General features: G+C 37.8%; 1 protein-coding gene across 3 annotated transcripts; it reads right to left on the bottom strand.

Moving 5' to 3' along the window:
* Window positions 1–521: 521 nt before the first annotated feature.
* On the bottom strand, window positions 522–12,048 carry MMP27 (matrix metallopeptidase 27). 3 transcript variants are annotated; one of them, XM_004329284.4, is made up of 10 exons: window positions 11,893–12,048; window positions 10,833–11,071; window positions 9,588–9,736; window positions 9,366–9,494; window positions 5,069–5,230; window positions 4,772–4,892; window positions 3,381–3,511; window positions 2,395–2,554; window positions 1,730–1,833; window positions 522–783 (listed from the first exon to the last, which is right to left on the bottom strand). In XM_004329284.4, exons 1-10 carry the CDS (start codon window positions 11,989–11,991, stop codon window positions 542–544), a joined length of 1,536 nt encoding a protein of 511 aa, XP_004329332.3. In that variant the 5' UTR covers window positions 11,992–12,048; the 3' UTR covers window positions 522–541. The 3 variants fall into 3 exon arrangements, with proteins under 3 accessions (XP_004329332.3, XP_033717991.1, XP_033717992.1); XM_033862100.2 differs by having other exon boundaries at window positions 10,833–11,151; window positions 11,893–12,027; XM_033862101.2 differs by having other exon boundaries at window positions 10,833–11,037; window positions 11,893–12,023.
* Window positions 12,049–13,587: the final 1,539 nt, after the last annotated feature.

The following is a 13,587-nucleotide window of genomic DNA, read 5'->3' as shown; positions in this document are numbered from 1 at the left end:
AGGCATGGTGCCTTGGGGAGGCATGGTGCCTTGGGGAGGCATGGTGCTTTCCAGTTCTTCCCATCACTCTAGAATTTGATATTAGGAAGCTTTCTTGTCCACAGATATATTCTCCAATATAAGCCTTTCAGTAATAAAGGTGGTATTTTACTCTCCCAACTGTATGTTATTTCTCAGTGGGTTCAGAACATGGGTAGGGATAAGGGATGCAGTTTATCAAGCTTCCCCAACTCCAAAGGTCCAGACAAAATAGAATGCTAAAGATTGGTTTAATAAATGTCTTCAGTATTTTGTTATTATAACAAACGTCTTACTTCTTCAAGTCTACAAAGCACAAAATATGTTTAAAGTCCAGTGAGAGTTTTGTTTACACATAACTTCCTGTAAAAAGAATCAGGAAGCTCAAAAAGCTGTTTGACTCTTAACTAGATAGATATTTAGAACTAGGACTGGCAACTTGATGTTAAAGAATAGTTCTATTCTCCTTTGAAGCAGAGTTCAGATTAAAAGACCCCTTGAGGTTTATTTTAGGTCTATGAATTTATTGATAACTGTAGTTTTTCAGCACATGAACAATACTGAAAATAAGCAAGTTTAAATTCTTATGATAAAACATCTCCCCTCCCCCTGAATGTACATTTTCCTCGCTGATAGTAAAATCAGATGATGAATGTAATTGTTCTCTGCATTGAAACCAAGTATTGGTTTTCATTATTCGGGTAACGTTCTTTGCCTTAGGGTCATATTCAAATTGCTTTGATCTACGGAAGAAATAGAAGAATCCTAGAGAGAGAGAATCATGATTAGTTACTTTGCACCACTATACAATGATTCCACACTTTAAAATTTTATGAATATAGAATAAAATAACTGAACATTATATGGAGAGAAAAGAAATGTGTAACTATATAGATACATATATAGATACATTTTACTCTGCTCAGTCACATGAGAAATATTATTTTTATTTCCCTGAAAAAAAAGCCAAGGTATGAAACATGAGTTTCAAGGGCTTACTACCTTTCTAGTCAGACTGTGGTTTATGCCAGAGGTTCTCAAACTAGGTTTCAAAAAAGTGTCTCAGAGAGGGGGAGAAATGTGAGTATGGCCTTGGTCCCTACATCCTCATTTTCCTAGTGTTGCTCTGGTTAATCTGTTTTAGTTTTTGAGGTTCCATGTTAGATTTCACAAGAATAACAGATGGTGTTACTCAAAAACATGTTTAGACTCCTGCTTACTGCATGGTCTGGTTTGTTGTCTCTGAAGATATAGTAGCTGAACTGATGCATTAAATTGCTTGAGGTTCTTTTAAGACTATAGATTCCTGGATCTTACCCACAATCCTACTGCCTCAGAAACTCTAAGGAACTTGTAGTTTCATAACCCCAAGCTGTGTATATTAAACTATGTACATTAAGATTGAGAATCACTGTTCACTTCACGTGCTTAGTCATTTTTCACACTTAAACCTCTTCGGGGGTATCTTTATAAGGTATCTTGGATCAGTGATAGTTAATTTTGGTACTTTTTGCAGTTTTGAAATAGTATGACAGAGAATATAATTCAGAACTTACTATTCAGTTTTTGATAAGGCCCTCAGATTAAAGTTTATTATTATTTACGTGTACTCTAGAGTAATAAAATGACATTAAAATTGAAACATTTAAGATTTCATGCTGTCTTCACAGTCAGCAAAGTCTTCAAAGTATCCTTATAGTCAGGCACTTACCTTTATGTTGGAAAGCAGCATCCACTTGGAGACCAATTCCTGGAAAGTATTTTACCACCCTGTGTGGATACCCTTTGTCCATGGTTTGGGTAACTTCGTCATACCTGGAGACATGGATTTGAAAAGTTTTCAGGGGATCTTAGTTTTGGAGGGGGAGGGCTTAATTTTTTACTGCCTCCTTGGAGTCAAGCAAAGATGTAGAAAAAAAAAGTAGTCCTACTGGAAGAAAACGAGTTGGATGAATAATAAAATAAAAATGGCAAAGATTATGTTTGGTTAAATCACTTATAATGTCTTGAAAGCAAGGAATTATGAGGGGAAAAAGCCACATAATTTGCCAGATTGATGCTATTCTCTGGAACTGTTAAATCAAAATAAGAGCTCATCCTGGAGTTTCAAAGATTTTGACTAGATATGTTTGTCATTGGTGGTTTGGTTGGCATCACCAGCTTTATGATTTTATCTTTATTTTTTTAACTTGGAGAAAGATCTTTGAACTGATTGAAACATTCTTTTGTTTGGCGAATGCCATCCACCTGAGATTGCCTTCAAGATAACACTTTAGGAACACTGTAGGTTAATTTTATTTTTGCCCATGTTAAAGGGAAGCTATCTGGATATTTTTTTCCAGAGTAAAACAAAGGGTCAATTGTCTGTAGACTTGCCTCCAGCACCAAATGCCCACAAAGAAGTAGGTTTTTCTTGTGTTTCGATCACAGACAGCTGCATCAATTTTCTTCACACGTCTTGGAAAGCCAAGTATATGGATGGATTTGGGATAATCTGGCAAGACAGCATATCCTCTGATCATCCAGAAGTTTTCATCTAGGAAGAGAGAAAGTGATTATCTTCTGATTTATCTCCTAAAGGGAGAAATAGCTGTCTTAAGAAGTTTGAAAATAATTAGATGCTTAGTTCCTTTCAGGTTCAATGCTTAGAGATTTAGTAATCTTATGTCTCCATTTATTCTTACTGCTTTCTTTAGCTGCTTATGTCATTAACATTACACAAGTAATATATACCTATAGTTAGTAGTGTGCATACCCATGTCAATTGAATTCATTGTATTAATTCTTTCCAACTCTGACAAAACAGTCAAGTATATTTGGACATGTTCTCCTAAATTTCAGCACCCAAGTGTTCTCAAAGGCAAGTAATCTGGTGAAATCCATGTAAAAAGTAGGGTTGCTAATTTGAATATTAGATACCAATTGAATCTGAATTTCAAATAAACGATGACTAATTTTTGGTATAAGTGTATCCAAAATATTGCAAAGGACATACTTATACTAAAAAATTATTTTGTTGTTTGTCCAAAATTCAAAGCATCTTTTATTTTTATTTGCCACATCTAACAACCCTAGTAAAAAGGGAACACAGAAGAGAAATGGGTTACCTTTATTTTTCAGAAAAAAACACTTTTTAGTTTTTGTTATACAGTTTTCTTTTCTCCTGTGCTGTTGGGATGGTGTTTATCTTCACAACCACTGAGAATCCTTGGATAGTTATTCTTTACAATAGGAACCTCAGGTCAGGGCAGAAGCCCTGTCTATTTTGCTCATTCATGAAGATTATATTCCTTGCACTAAAATACCCACTGAACAGTTCAGGCATCCAGAGGGAGAAGAGGAATAATGATGGGTAAAATTACCTTTAAAAACCAGAATCTTGTCTTTGGGGTTCTCATATGCAGCTTGAATATCAGCTGGCAGAGATGGCCAGAATGAAGAGATCAATTCAAATTCAACATCAGTGATATCATAGTAGATCCTCCATAGATGCCTGTGTTAGACAGAAAACCATACTTTATACACAGTGTATATATATCTATTTCAATGAAAATGCTGCAAACTGACACTTGTCCCTTATCTAATTGGTTGATATTTTCCTCAAACAATTTATGGCATTAATACAAATTTCCACAGCAAATTTAGATGGTTATGAGTTCAATTCTACCCTTTGGACTACCAAGGTCAGGACATGACTTTGTGCCCACTCTTTTGGGAACTTAGGGTAGCAAAATACCTATGGAAATCTCATAAATAGTTCTCAGTGTGCTCAATCACCTCATTTTTGCCAAAGCAGCAATTCCCAACATTCTAAACCAATACCAAGCCATCTAAGAAGAATTTTTTGGTGCTGATGTTTGCTAGAATAAAGAAATGTTATTATTTTTGCATAGCTAAATATTTCCTCAGATTTCCCTTCTGGCTGTAAAGTTCTGAGCCTATGAGGAGGACTTGAAAAGTCCGTATAGTCCATTTTCCTTCCCATGCTGTCTACCCATCCCTGACAAGTGGTCTCTCAGCCTCGACTATTAAGAGCATGGTAGTGACAGCATGTAATTACAGTGCTACATAGTTGTGGGTGGCAGGAGTCTGATTTCAGATATTCTTTTCTTTTGCCCCTATATCCTTGTCAGTTGGTGTATGTCTTGATACTCTGTTCTGAAAATATGGTCATGGTATACATAATTGACACACCATGTTGCAAGTTAAGTGCAGTAAATTATATATAGTGAGAGAAGAGATTTCCTACCACAGCTAACATTGTTGATTCAGCTTCAGGGAAAGGTCTGTTGATGCGTATTTAACAATTGGCTCTCCAGGTAGGAAAAAAACCTAATTTTTATCATTTGATGATTTCCAGGGTGTAAATACTCCAACCATGGCCAGTTTCAAGCTACCAAAGTGATGTGAACCAGTTTACAAAATTCTTGAAAATTTAACAATTGGATCCTGAAATGGTATAAGCCACCTCCAACACACCACCAGGAGTGGTGTGTTATTTTAGCTAAGAAGTCACTGAAAGTAGACTCTGTTTCAATGGCAATTTAAAAATTTGCTTAAAAACATTTAAAAATTAATTTATCAAACAAGTAAGAGATATGTGCACAGAATAAAACATTCAAACAATATGGGCAGTTATAAAACGAAAAGTAAAGGCACATATTCTCACTACCCCCACAGCTCTCTTATCCCCAAATCTCTTGAAAAGAAAAATCTTCATAGGAAGTTGAGGTGTTTAAGGGAATGGGTTTACCTGCCTTTAAAGAACATTACTTCTCTGCGGAAAGTGGTGATAGCATCAAAAGTCAAATCGGGGTCACAGGCATGGGGTACAGTGGGTCCCTTTGGCTTAGCAGGTGTCTTAGGTGGACTTCCTTTGATGAGAAAAGAAATACCTTAGTGAATTAAGAAGGCATGTAGAAATACCTACAGAAGGATCTTACCCAAGAGAATATTTTCTTCATGATAATATTTCAAGAAGTGATTTTTCTCAACTTCCTTCCTGTAAGGCTGTCAATTCAGTTCACATATATTCAGATTCGTTGCTCACCATAGATGGATTGTATTCCATTGATATCATCCTGAGAAAGTGGGTATTTGCTAGGATCCAGGGAGACATAATTTGGGAACATCAAAGCTGTTTGATCATTGGTGTGAGAGAGCCCCAGTGAATGACCAAATTCATGAGCAGCCACAAGAAACAAGCTGAATCCTTAACAAAAACAGGGAAAACATGAGTACATTAGTCATTCAGAAGGAGAATGATTGCATCTGAAATTAGGAAGTAACTGAAGGGAATGAAGAAAAGGCTTGCCAAACAGCAGATAATTCTTATAACATATTCACCATCATTTATCTGGGAAATATTTCAAGACTGATAATTGGTATTAGTCACATCATGGAGAAATATAACCCAGAGTTAACAGATGGCAGGAAACAGGTGTCTCAGAAATGGATAGTAGTAAAAAAAGAGAGAGAGAGAGAGAGAGAGAGAGAGAGAGAGAGAGAAGCCGCCAGTCTTTGGTTGTTTTTAGGCTGCTGAATGTGATCATATTTCTCCTACCTATATTATTCAGAGGTTCTCCATTGGCTGTAGGATCAAGTCCAAATACCTAAACATGGCCTTCCATGAACGAGTCCCTGCTTTTTTTCCCAGCCTCATATTTTATTTTCACATTCCATGAGCTAGCCATATTGAATCATTTGCATTTCTCGTCTATGCCATGTTCTTTCTAATCTCTGTGTCTCCATATCTCCATCCCTTCTGCCCAGCGTATTACTTTCTCACCCCCCTTTCTCCCCGCTATCCTATGTATTCCTCAGGAATCCCCCTAGAGCCATCTCCCTCATGAGGCTTCTCTTATTCCCCAGCTCCTATCCAGGTTGACTTAATTGCACCTCTCTCGGCTTCTGTAGACTCAGTGCTTAATTCTGTCTTTGCAGATAAGTACTGCATTGTCTATTTCTTTCACCAAGCTGTGTACCCTTTCGGTACAGGGACCATGTCTTAATCATCTTTTATTCCTGGTGACTGAGAAACTGCTTAGTGATGGTTGCTGGATATCCAGGTTTTTATGTGGATGATCGAATGGTTAGCTGTGCCTCCTATACAAGACCATAGTACTCTGTACTTTACCACACCAGAAGTTGTACCATGCATGGTTGGACTTGCCTTTTTATTTCTCTGTCTCTCCCACAGTCTGTAAGTTTCTAAGTATATAAAAGACTGTCCTTGGAGTTGCAACTAAGCCCATGGACATGAAGGAAAAGGCTGAGCCTTTTGTTATGGCGCTTTGTCCAGTGATGTTTGCACAAAACGAACATGGAATGGCAAAAAATTATTTCATGGACGCTCATGCTTTTCTGCTCTGGCTTTTGCTGCTGGCAATATCACTGCATGTGCTTTTGGATGGGGATGGGACAAGTGACTCTTTAAAAAAGTAATTCAAACTCAGATCATCTGAATGAAGTCCAAACATTTATCGTGGCTTTCAAGACCTTCTATAAAGGATTCTAATCTGAATCCTATTCACCATTTTAGCCTTCTGTTCCACCACAATTCTAATACTTGGGTTGGTTGGGTTATTCTGTCTAGAACTGTTTACTCCACTTTGTCTTCAGAGTTCCTGCAGAGCCTTCAGGTCTCAGGTTTGGCATCACTTCCTCCCTGACCTCTGTAAATGGATTGGAGTTTATCTTATGTGCTCCTATTACATTGCCATAGTTCCCTTTATCCCACGGTTGATCATACTAATTTTAATTGCCATTTGGTAGAGTGTGTCCTCTAGACTGTAAACCCCTGGAGGGCAGGGTCTATGTCTTGTACACTATTGTATATTCCATTTCTATTGCAGAGCGTGAGTCAGAGTAGATGTTGAGTAAAGATTTGTCGCGTGACTTCATTTATCAAATATTTGTAGAGTGTCTCTCACGTGCTGACAATATTATAGGCTGTATGATACTGTAGAAAAAAAGACAACATTGCTGCCTTCTTGGAGATGTGACTAAATGGATACATTGATACATAATACATGAGTACCTTTGTGAATAGTTTTTCCTTCTCCTAGAAATCACTCTATCTAATCATCATCATTATCATTAATACTAATAATCACCAACATAATCATCAGTGTCAAACACTTTCTGAATGTTTGCTAAAGGCAAGTGCTTTGCAAGGTGTTTTCACCTTTATTACAGATAACATGTGTCATCTTCCTGCAGGTAAGGTCTGCCAAGCCACAGACCACTGCTCTTCTCCATCCCAACACTGCATCTGTAGTGGTCTCTGAGGTTTGTTTCAGTTGTTTAGTACATATGTGTGCGTAGAATATTTACATTCACATACAGGCTTGACACTGACCTCACTTTGGGAGATTCTCAGGAAAGCCTCTCTATGTGCACAAATTCCTCTGACATCACCACGCAGTGACTGTCCTTCCCTTAGGAAACAGTGGGATTAGCAGATGACGGTTGTCTATTGCTTTTAAGGAAGTTACACTAAGACTTTTGTGCCCTTTCCATAGAGAGAGCTTACATATACGTAAAGAAGGTAATCATATATTATACATTATTGCCAAATTTTCTATTTAAAAAATCTGATTGGAGGTCACATATGCTTGAGATTTTATGTTTTTATTAGAGAACAGGAAGGCATTTTCCCTTCTATGTCAGTGAGGTAAGAGTTATATGATTGGGCATCCCCCAGGGCCAAAAATTTCAAAGCTGAGGGAATGTAGCAAAGTAGTTAGAAGATAACCCATTTTAGTATTGTTGCCTGGCTATCCACCCATAACTTGGTGGAGGGCTATATTTATCCTCTGCTTTGCTCAAGCAAGTTTTGCCAACTTGAGGCCCAGATCAAATTGGACTTTTTTGTAATCGACCCCACACATCCCCTTTGGCTAGGGGCCTGTTGCAGTATGTGTAATAGTAATTTTACTACTAAGTATTGGAATTAATAGGGATAAAATGACAGTGAAACTTTCATATCTACCTCTAGATATGAAAGTAAATCCTGGCTGACAAAGTGGAGTCATTCTGACTTTGGTGAGCACTAAGATATTTCCTATAACTGCCTGATTGGACATATCCACACTGCCTTTAGGCCAAATCCAGAGAAATATTGGGACATGTTTCAGCAGGAGATACAGACATGGTCCATTCAACTATTCTGTTGTTTGGGTCATGGTGTCACCCCACCCCTTTCATTTTCTTGTCTTTGATGTAACTCACGTGGCAGTGGCAGCAACCAATTCCAGACTTCCCCGGTACCTGAAGTTCAGCCAGCACTGAGTTCTTTACCCTCTTTGTTTCCTAGCTCTTGGAAAAACAATTACATCACATGATCAGACTTAGCAAGGAGTGGCCACGCATCATTTTGAGTCACTGGCTTTCAGTTTTGCAGAAACTGTAAAACTGACCCACAGACTGTCTGGAGTTACTTGGTCAGGACTGAATTGTGGCCTTGCGTACCATCCACCAGAAAGACACAGCCTCCACTTTCCTGGGACCTGGGAAACCAGATGCCAGACCCAAGATGACTGTAGTCAATGATAGAAAAAAAGAGTGTGAGAACACGAGAGTCTACTCAACCTGCTCCTTCATTTGAGGCACATATTTTTACTATAGTAAAGTTTTGTTTTTTGTTTGAAAAGTAATAAAATCTCTCTTATTTTAGTGCCAGGGAGGCCCATGAAAAGAAATAAAATCAACCCACTTAGTCTGAAGAAATAAGTCAAATATAAAGACCAGGGTCTAATACCCTGGCAGACAGGCAAGAGCTAGAAGAGGTTCATGCATATAAACAGACTTCCTATGGGTCATGAACCCACACAGCATCCTTCAATCACTAACTTAGAATCACCACCTCCCCAGAGTCTTCTTTCAGTCCTCAAGCCAGAGATGACTTCTGCCATGGGTATAACAGACAGCACAGTCTGCCTTGTATGGTGGTGAGTGGGTCTAAGCTTTATACATCACACAAGATCATGAACATCTGAAGAGCTGGAACTTTTCGAGTACAACTTTGTGGTCTGTACAACACCTTGCACAGTTCCAGGCACATAGTGGCCCTTCAGGCATTGTGGGTATATGAATGAACATCTGAGTAAAGGAAGAATGTTCTGATCATAACCGGATTAGCAACTTTATGAAGATGTTGTGTGGATAAGGCTCTGAACTGGACAAGCACAATGGTTTGAACAGACATTGGACACTTTCTTCAACGTCATCTGGAATATGAAAAATCGTAGGGAAATTGGGAAGTAAAAAGCAACTAGTTGCAAAACTATTCCTTTAGGAATTTGTATGAATAACAAAATTTTGTTCATAAAGAAAATTGGGCTCACCTGCTCCATCCTTGGTCCAGTTTTCATCCTCATCAAAGTGAGTGTCTCCACCCAGACCCAGACCAGGAGGAAAGGCATGGCCAAGGACTCCCAAGGGGCCATCAAAATAACGAGGACACCAACCATGGACTGAGATACAATTCATGGGGGGAAAAAGGATCAGCATCTTCAAAGCTCCTGGGATGAAAATAGCCATATAGCTTTCTCTGCTGAAAACCTTACCTCGGGTCCTAAAGGCAATCATGATGTCTGCAATCCCTTTGGAAATCTTGGTGAATATTAGTGGAGTAACTTTGCTCCACACTTCTAAACCTTTTTGGATAGCCTCATCCACATCAGCTCGTGCCATATCTGGAGTGTAGTTTATGATTCTTAGAAATTAACAAAAATATATCAATTGGTGGTTATACATGCATGTAAACACATACTATGGAAAGAAAATAATTTCTATGTCATCAATTATATGCGGCAGTAACTTTTGGTACGGTGCTATTGCTACATTTGTACACTACTTTACTATTTAAATAAGGTACTTTTACGTATGCTATATAATTCAATCTTTCATTTGCCCTATTCATCAGGTAGTATTATCACACTTTAACAAATGAGGATCAAAGAGGTTAAATGATTTCCCTAAGATCACATCTTAAGTGGGAGATCATTAATCTCATGTATGTGTTTGCTGTGTATATGACTGTATTATAAATATCTTCTAAAAAGAATTGAGATTTATTTTCTCAAACGACTTGTAGAAATCAGTCTTATGCATGTGTCATATATTAAGAGTCTCACTTGAAAGCCACAAAGAGTTTGTTACTCAGGAAAATATCTCCCTTAATTTATATTCCCTATCTTGATAAACGTATTTTTATCTCAATCCCTAAGGCTCAGTAAGATGAAGGAAGAACTATCAGAAGGACTCTTTAGGGCCAGCCAGGAAGGCTCTAGAGCAGTGGTCAAAGTCACTGACTCTATCTCAGGTCACAGGTGCACTTCATCTTCTTTCTGCCAATAAGCCAGCTCCCTGTCCTTGAGATGTCTGGGGTCCACCTTAGATTTGACAATCTGACTCACACACCTCTGACATGAACTGGTTGTGCTCCAGGGTCTTCCCATTTTCCCTTGAGCACACTTCATTTGTACCTTTAAGCATCTGCAATCAGAAGGCAGATCCTGGTCCTGAGCTTTTATAGAGGTGGCAGAGGCTAGAGATTAGAGCATATCTGCCAGAGCCAGTCTGCTGAGAAGAGCTGTGTAAAATGGCCTATGGTAAATAAGCTTTTGTTTCTCTGTGTTTAAGGTGGTAATAGCAGTGATGCCTATGTCACAAATTTCTTGGGAGGACGGAATAAATAAAATCTATCAAGTGCTGTGCACACAGGAAGTGCTCGGTAAAATAAACTATTATTATTTTTGTTCCTTAGAGATTATTTTCATGTTCCTTTAGATTAGGGGCAGTAGCATTACCTGTATGTGAGATTGTATTTCTTCCACCCAGGGAGAGTGTAGCCATACTGACCCACATCAGGCACCCCACACCTGGGTGTCTTCATGATCTCAAGAGTATTTGAGTCCAGTTTTCCAGTCACTGTCAATCCGAAAAATGCTTGCATTTCACGAATTTTGTTGTCTATGACACTTCTGTTCTTGCTTTGAACAAGATGACTCCCTTCTATTTCAAGAGAGTAGAACTGGTTGAGATATGCCTGACCAAAAAGACAAAAAAAGGCACAGACTACAGGAGAGCAGATCTCCCTCTCAGGAGAAAACAAAATTTTCTGCAATCCTTTTTGGCAGTAGGAGGGAAAAAGGAAATAAGTAACAAGGGAAAGGAAGGAGTGAGAGAAGAAAGAAGAGAGGAAGAAAACAAAGAAGAAAGCAAAGAGTCACCCTGTGTTTTCAGTTTTCAAGAACTCATTGAGCTATGTGTGACCAGAACTGGCTAAACCCATACAGCCCATGAGACTCCGAACTTCCACAGAAGAGAAGCAAGCTTCTTCTGTGTGTTAAATTATCTTGTGTCTTACATATTGTTGCTGTTACTTTCATTTTGGTGTTTCCTTGAAACAAATTCTAGAGGAGATGTGATTATCCATTTTTCAAATGTAAATAATTTCACCAAATATGGCAAATTGGACTGATTTTTACAGGGAATCTCCAAAACAATGTGTTTTTCATACATACAGGGATAAGTGGCTCCAAAATATAGTTGGGTTCTCCTGGTTGGTCTTCAAATGCTTTTATGGAGACCTCCATTCTTTCAGGGCTGACCCTTTCTACTCTCACTATCTCTTCACTTGTAACTATTGCTTAAAGTTGTAGCAAATCCTGCCTGTCCTCCACCCCACCCCTACTCTCCACCCCTCAAATTTCCTTGATGTCCTTAGAGCCAAGGAAAGGAAAAGCATCTCCTCACAAGAAAGTTCAGGACTCTTTGGTAGGAACTAGCTGTCTTTTTAAGTCCCAATACAATCAATAAAGTAAAAGTTTTATTGATAGTCATTAATAATATTTATTGAGACAGTACCTGAGCCAGTTGCATACTTTCTTCATATTGCATCTTTCGGTCTGTTGGAAATGCAGAAGAAAATGTTACAAGGACCAAAAATAAAAGAAGCCTCTTCATTCTTGTCTCTCTTCAGTTGAAGCCTTGTCCTGTTTGCATAGAATTTAGAAAATAATAGTGAGACGTGGCGTGAGTTGACTTGTATCATCCTTTGATTAAAAACAGAAAAGGACATTTGCCATGGGGTGTGTCATGATATGCTTTTTTTTTCTTAGGGTAACTTGATTTTGCAATCATGATCTACAATTGTTTGGTAAACACAGTCATTGTTCATTATTGAATTCAAAATAATATAAAGTCAGCCTCCAAGTTACTTTTGTCCTTGCAAAGTTGAAGGTTTTCTTATCCGTAAATTCTTGCGAGTTTATGAAATAATCTTCCTTTGAATGAAAGCCCAAAATATTTGTATAAAAAGACAATTTTCTTTGTAAAAAAATTTTATCTTTTTTGAAATCACCTGTTATGTTTGCAAAATTGTAATTTGTTGCTTTTTCTGAGAAATACAATTTCATCTGTTGTCTTGCTCTTGATACAGATACTTTCTGCATTCTAACAAACAAGCCATGTCTGTTTCTCAAAAAAAAAAAGTATGGTGTCATGAAAAGACAATTGATTCAAGAATCAGATTATCCTAATTAACTGGGTAAACATCAGATGTTTACCAAGCACTTTCTATTTTCCTGTCACACTAAGATACTGTTCCAATCTTGTTGGAGAATTCAGACATATACAGAGACTAATGCCGGATAAAATGACAAAAGTAGCAAAATGCATGTGAAGATTCTAGAGACTGAGAAGGGTCAAAAGGTAAAGAGATCACTACAGATGTGTGTGGCCTAAAGGCTTCAAGCAAGTGGAGCTTGCACTGGCTCTTGAAGAACGTGTAGGAGATTTGGTTTTCACAGTGGAAAGGAGAAGGCATATGAGTGGAGGGAGGCCACAGGAAACAGGTACCATGGTGGAAATGAGCTGTAGGAAATCTGTCCTGACTGGAGCAAATATATGTGTAGATAGCCATGGGAAATAGGGATGGAGGGTCTAAGAAAGTGTGCAAGGAAAATGCATGTTTCTAATCTTTTCGTATCTAGAATGCCATTCATTCCATCCTCACACTTGACTGAGAGTGTTTCTGGTTATGGAATATCAGGCTGAAATAAATCTCCCTTAGAATTTTGAAGTTACTGTTCCATTGTTTTCTAGAATCTAGTATTGTTGTTGAAAAGACTTTGATTCTTGATATTTTTCTTTTTTCTTCTGAAAACTTTTGAAAGTCTCTTTAACCAGATATTCTGAAGTTTTATAATGATGTCTCTTAATGTGAGTCTTTTTGCATTAACATTGTTTGTCAGTAAGAGAGCTCTTTCATTATGAAAATTTTAATTCAAGGAAGCTTTCCTCTATTATTTCTTTGATAATTTCTTTCCACCCAGTTTCCTCTTTCTCTTTCTGGAATACATATCTACTGGAACTCTTGGATTAAATCTCTGTGTTTTCAATATATCCTTTACTATTTTCCATCAACTTTATTTCCAGCTCACCTACTGAGTTTCTTATTTCAGTTATATTTTTAATTTCCAAGAGCTCTTTCTAGTTCTCTGAGTATACTTTTTTGTATTTTGTTAATGTTTTTTGGATGTAAAATATGTCTTATTTTTA

Source organism: Tursiops truncatus, chromosome 8 (assembly GCF_011762595.2).
Source record: "Tursiops truncatus isolate mTurTru1 chromosome 8, mTurTru1.mat.Y, whole genome shotgun sequence".
Lineage (NCBI taxonomy): Eukaryota > Metazoa > Chordata > Mammalia > Artiodactyla > Delphinidae > Tursiops > Tursiops truncatus.
Note: the sequence above shows the minus strand (reverse complement) of the source record. Positions and strands in the feature narration are given on the sequence as shown.

Excerpts from the sequence above, each read along its gene's own strand:
- MMP27 (XM_004329284.4), bottom strand. The coding sequence starts at position 11,991 with ATGAAGAGGCTTCTTTTATTTTTGGTCCTTGTAACATTTTCTTCTGCA. Across the intron at positions 9,495-9,587 it reads GATTGCCTTTAGGACCCGAG|TCCATGGTTGGTGTCCTCGT; the intron begins GTAAGGTTTTCA and ends ATTGTATCTCAG. Across the intron at positions 2,555-3,380 it reads CAAGATTCTGGTTTTTAAAG|ATGAAAACTTCTGGATGATC; the intron begins GTAATTTTACCC and ends CTCTCTTCCTAG.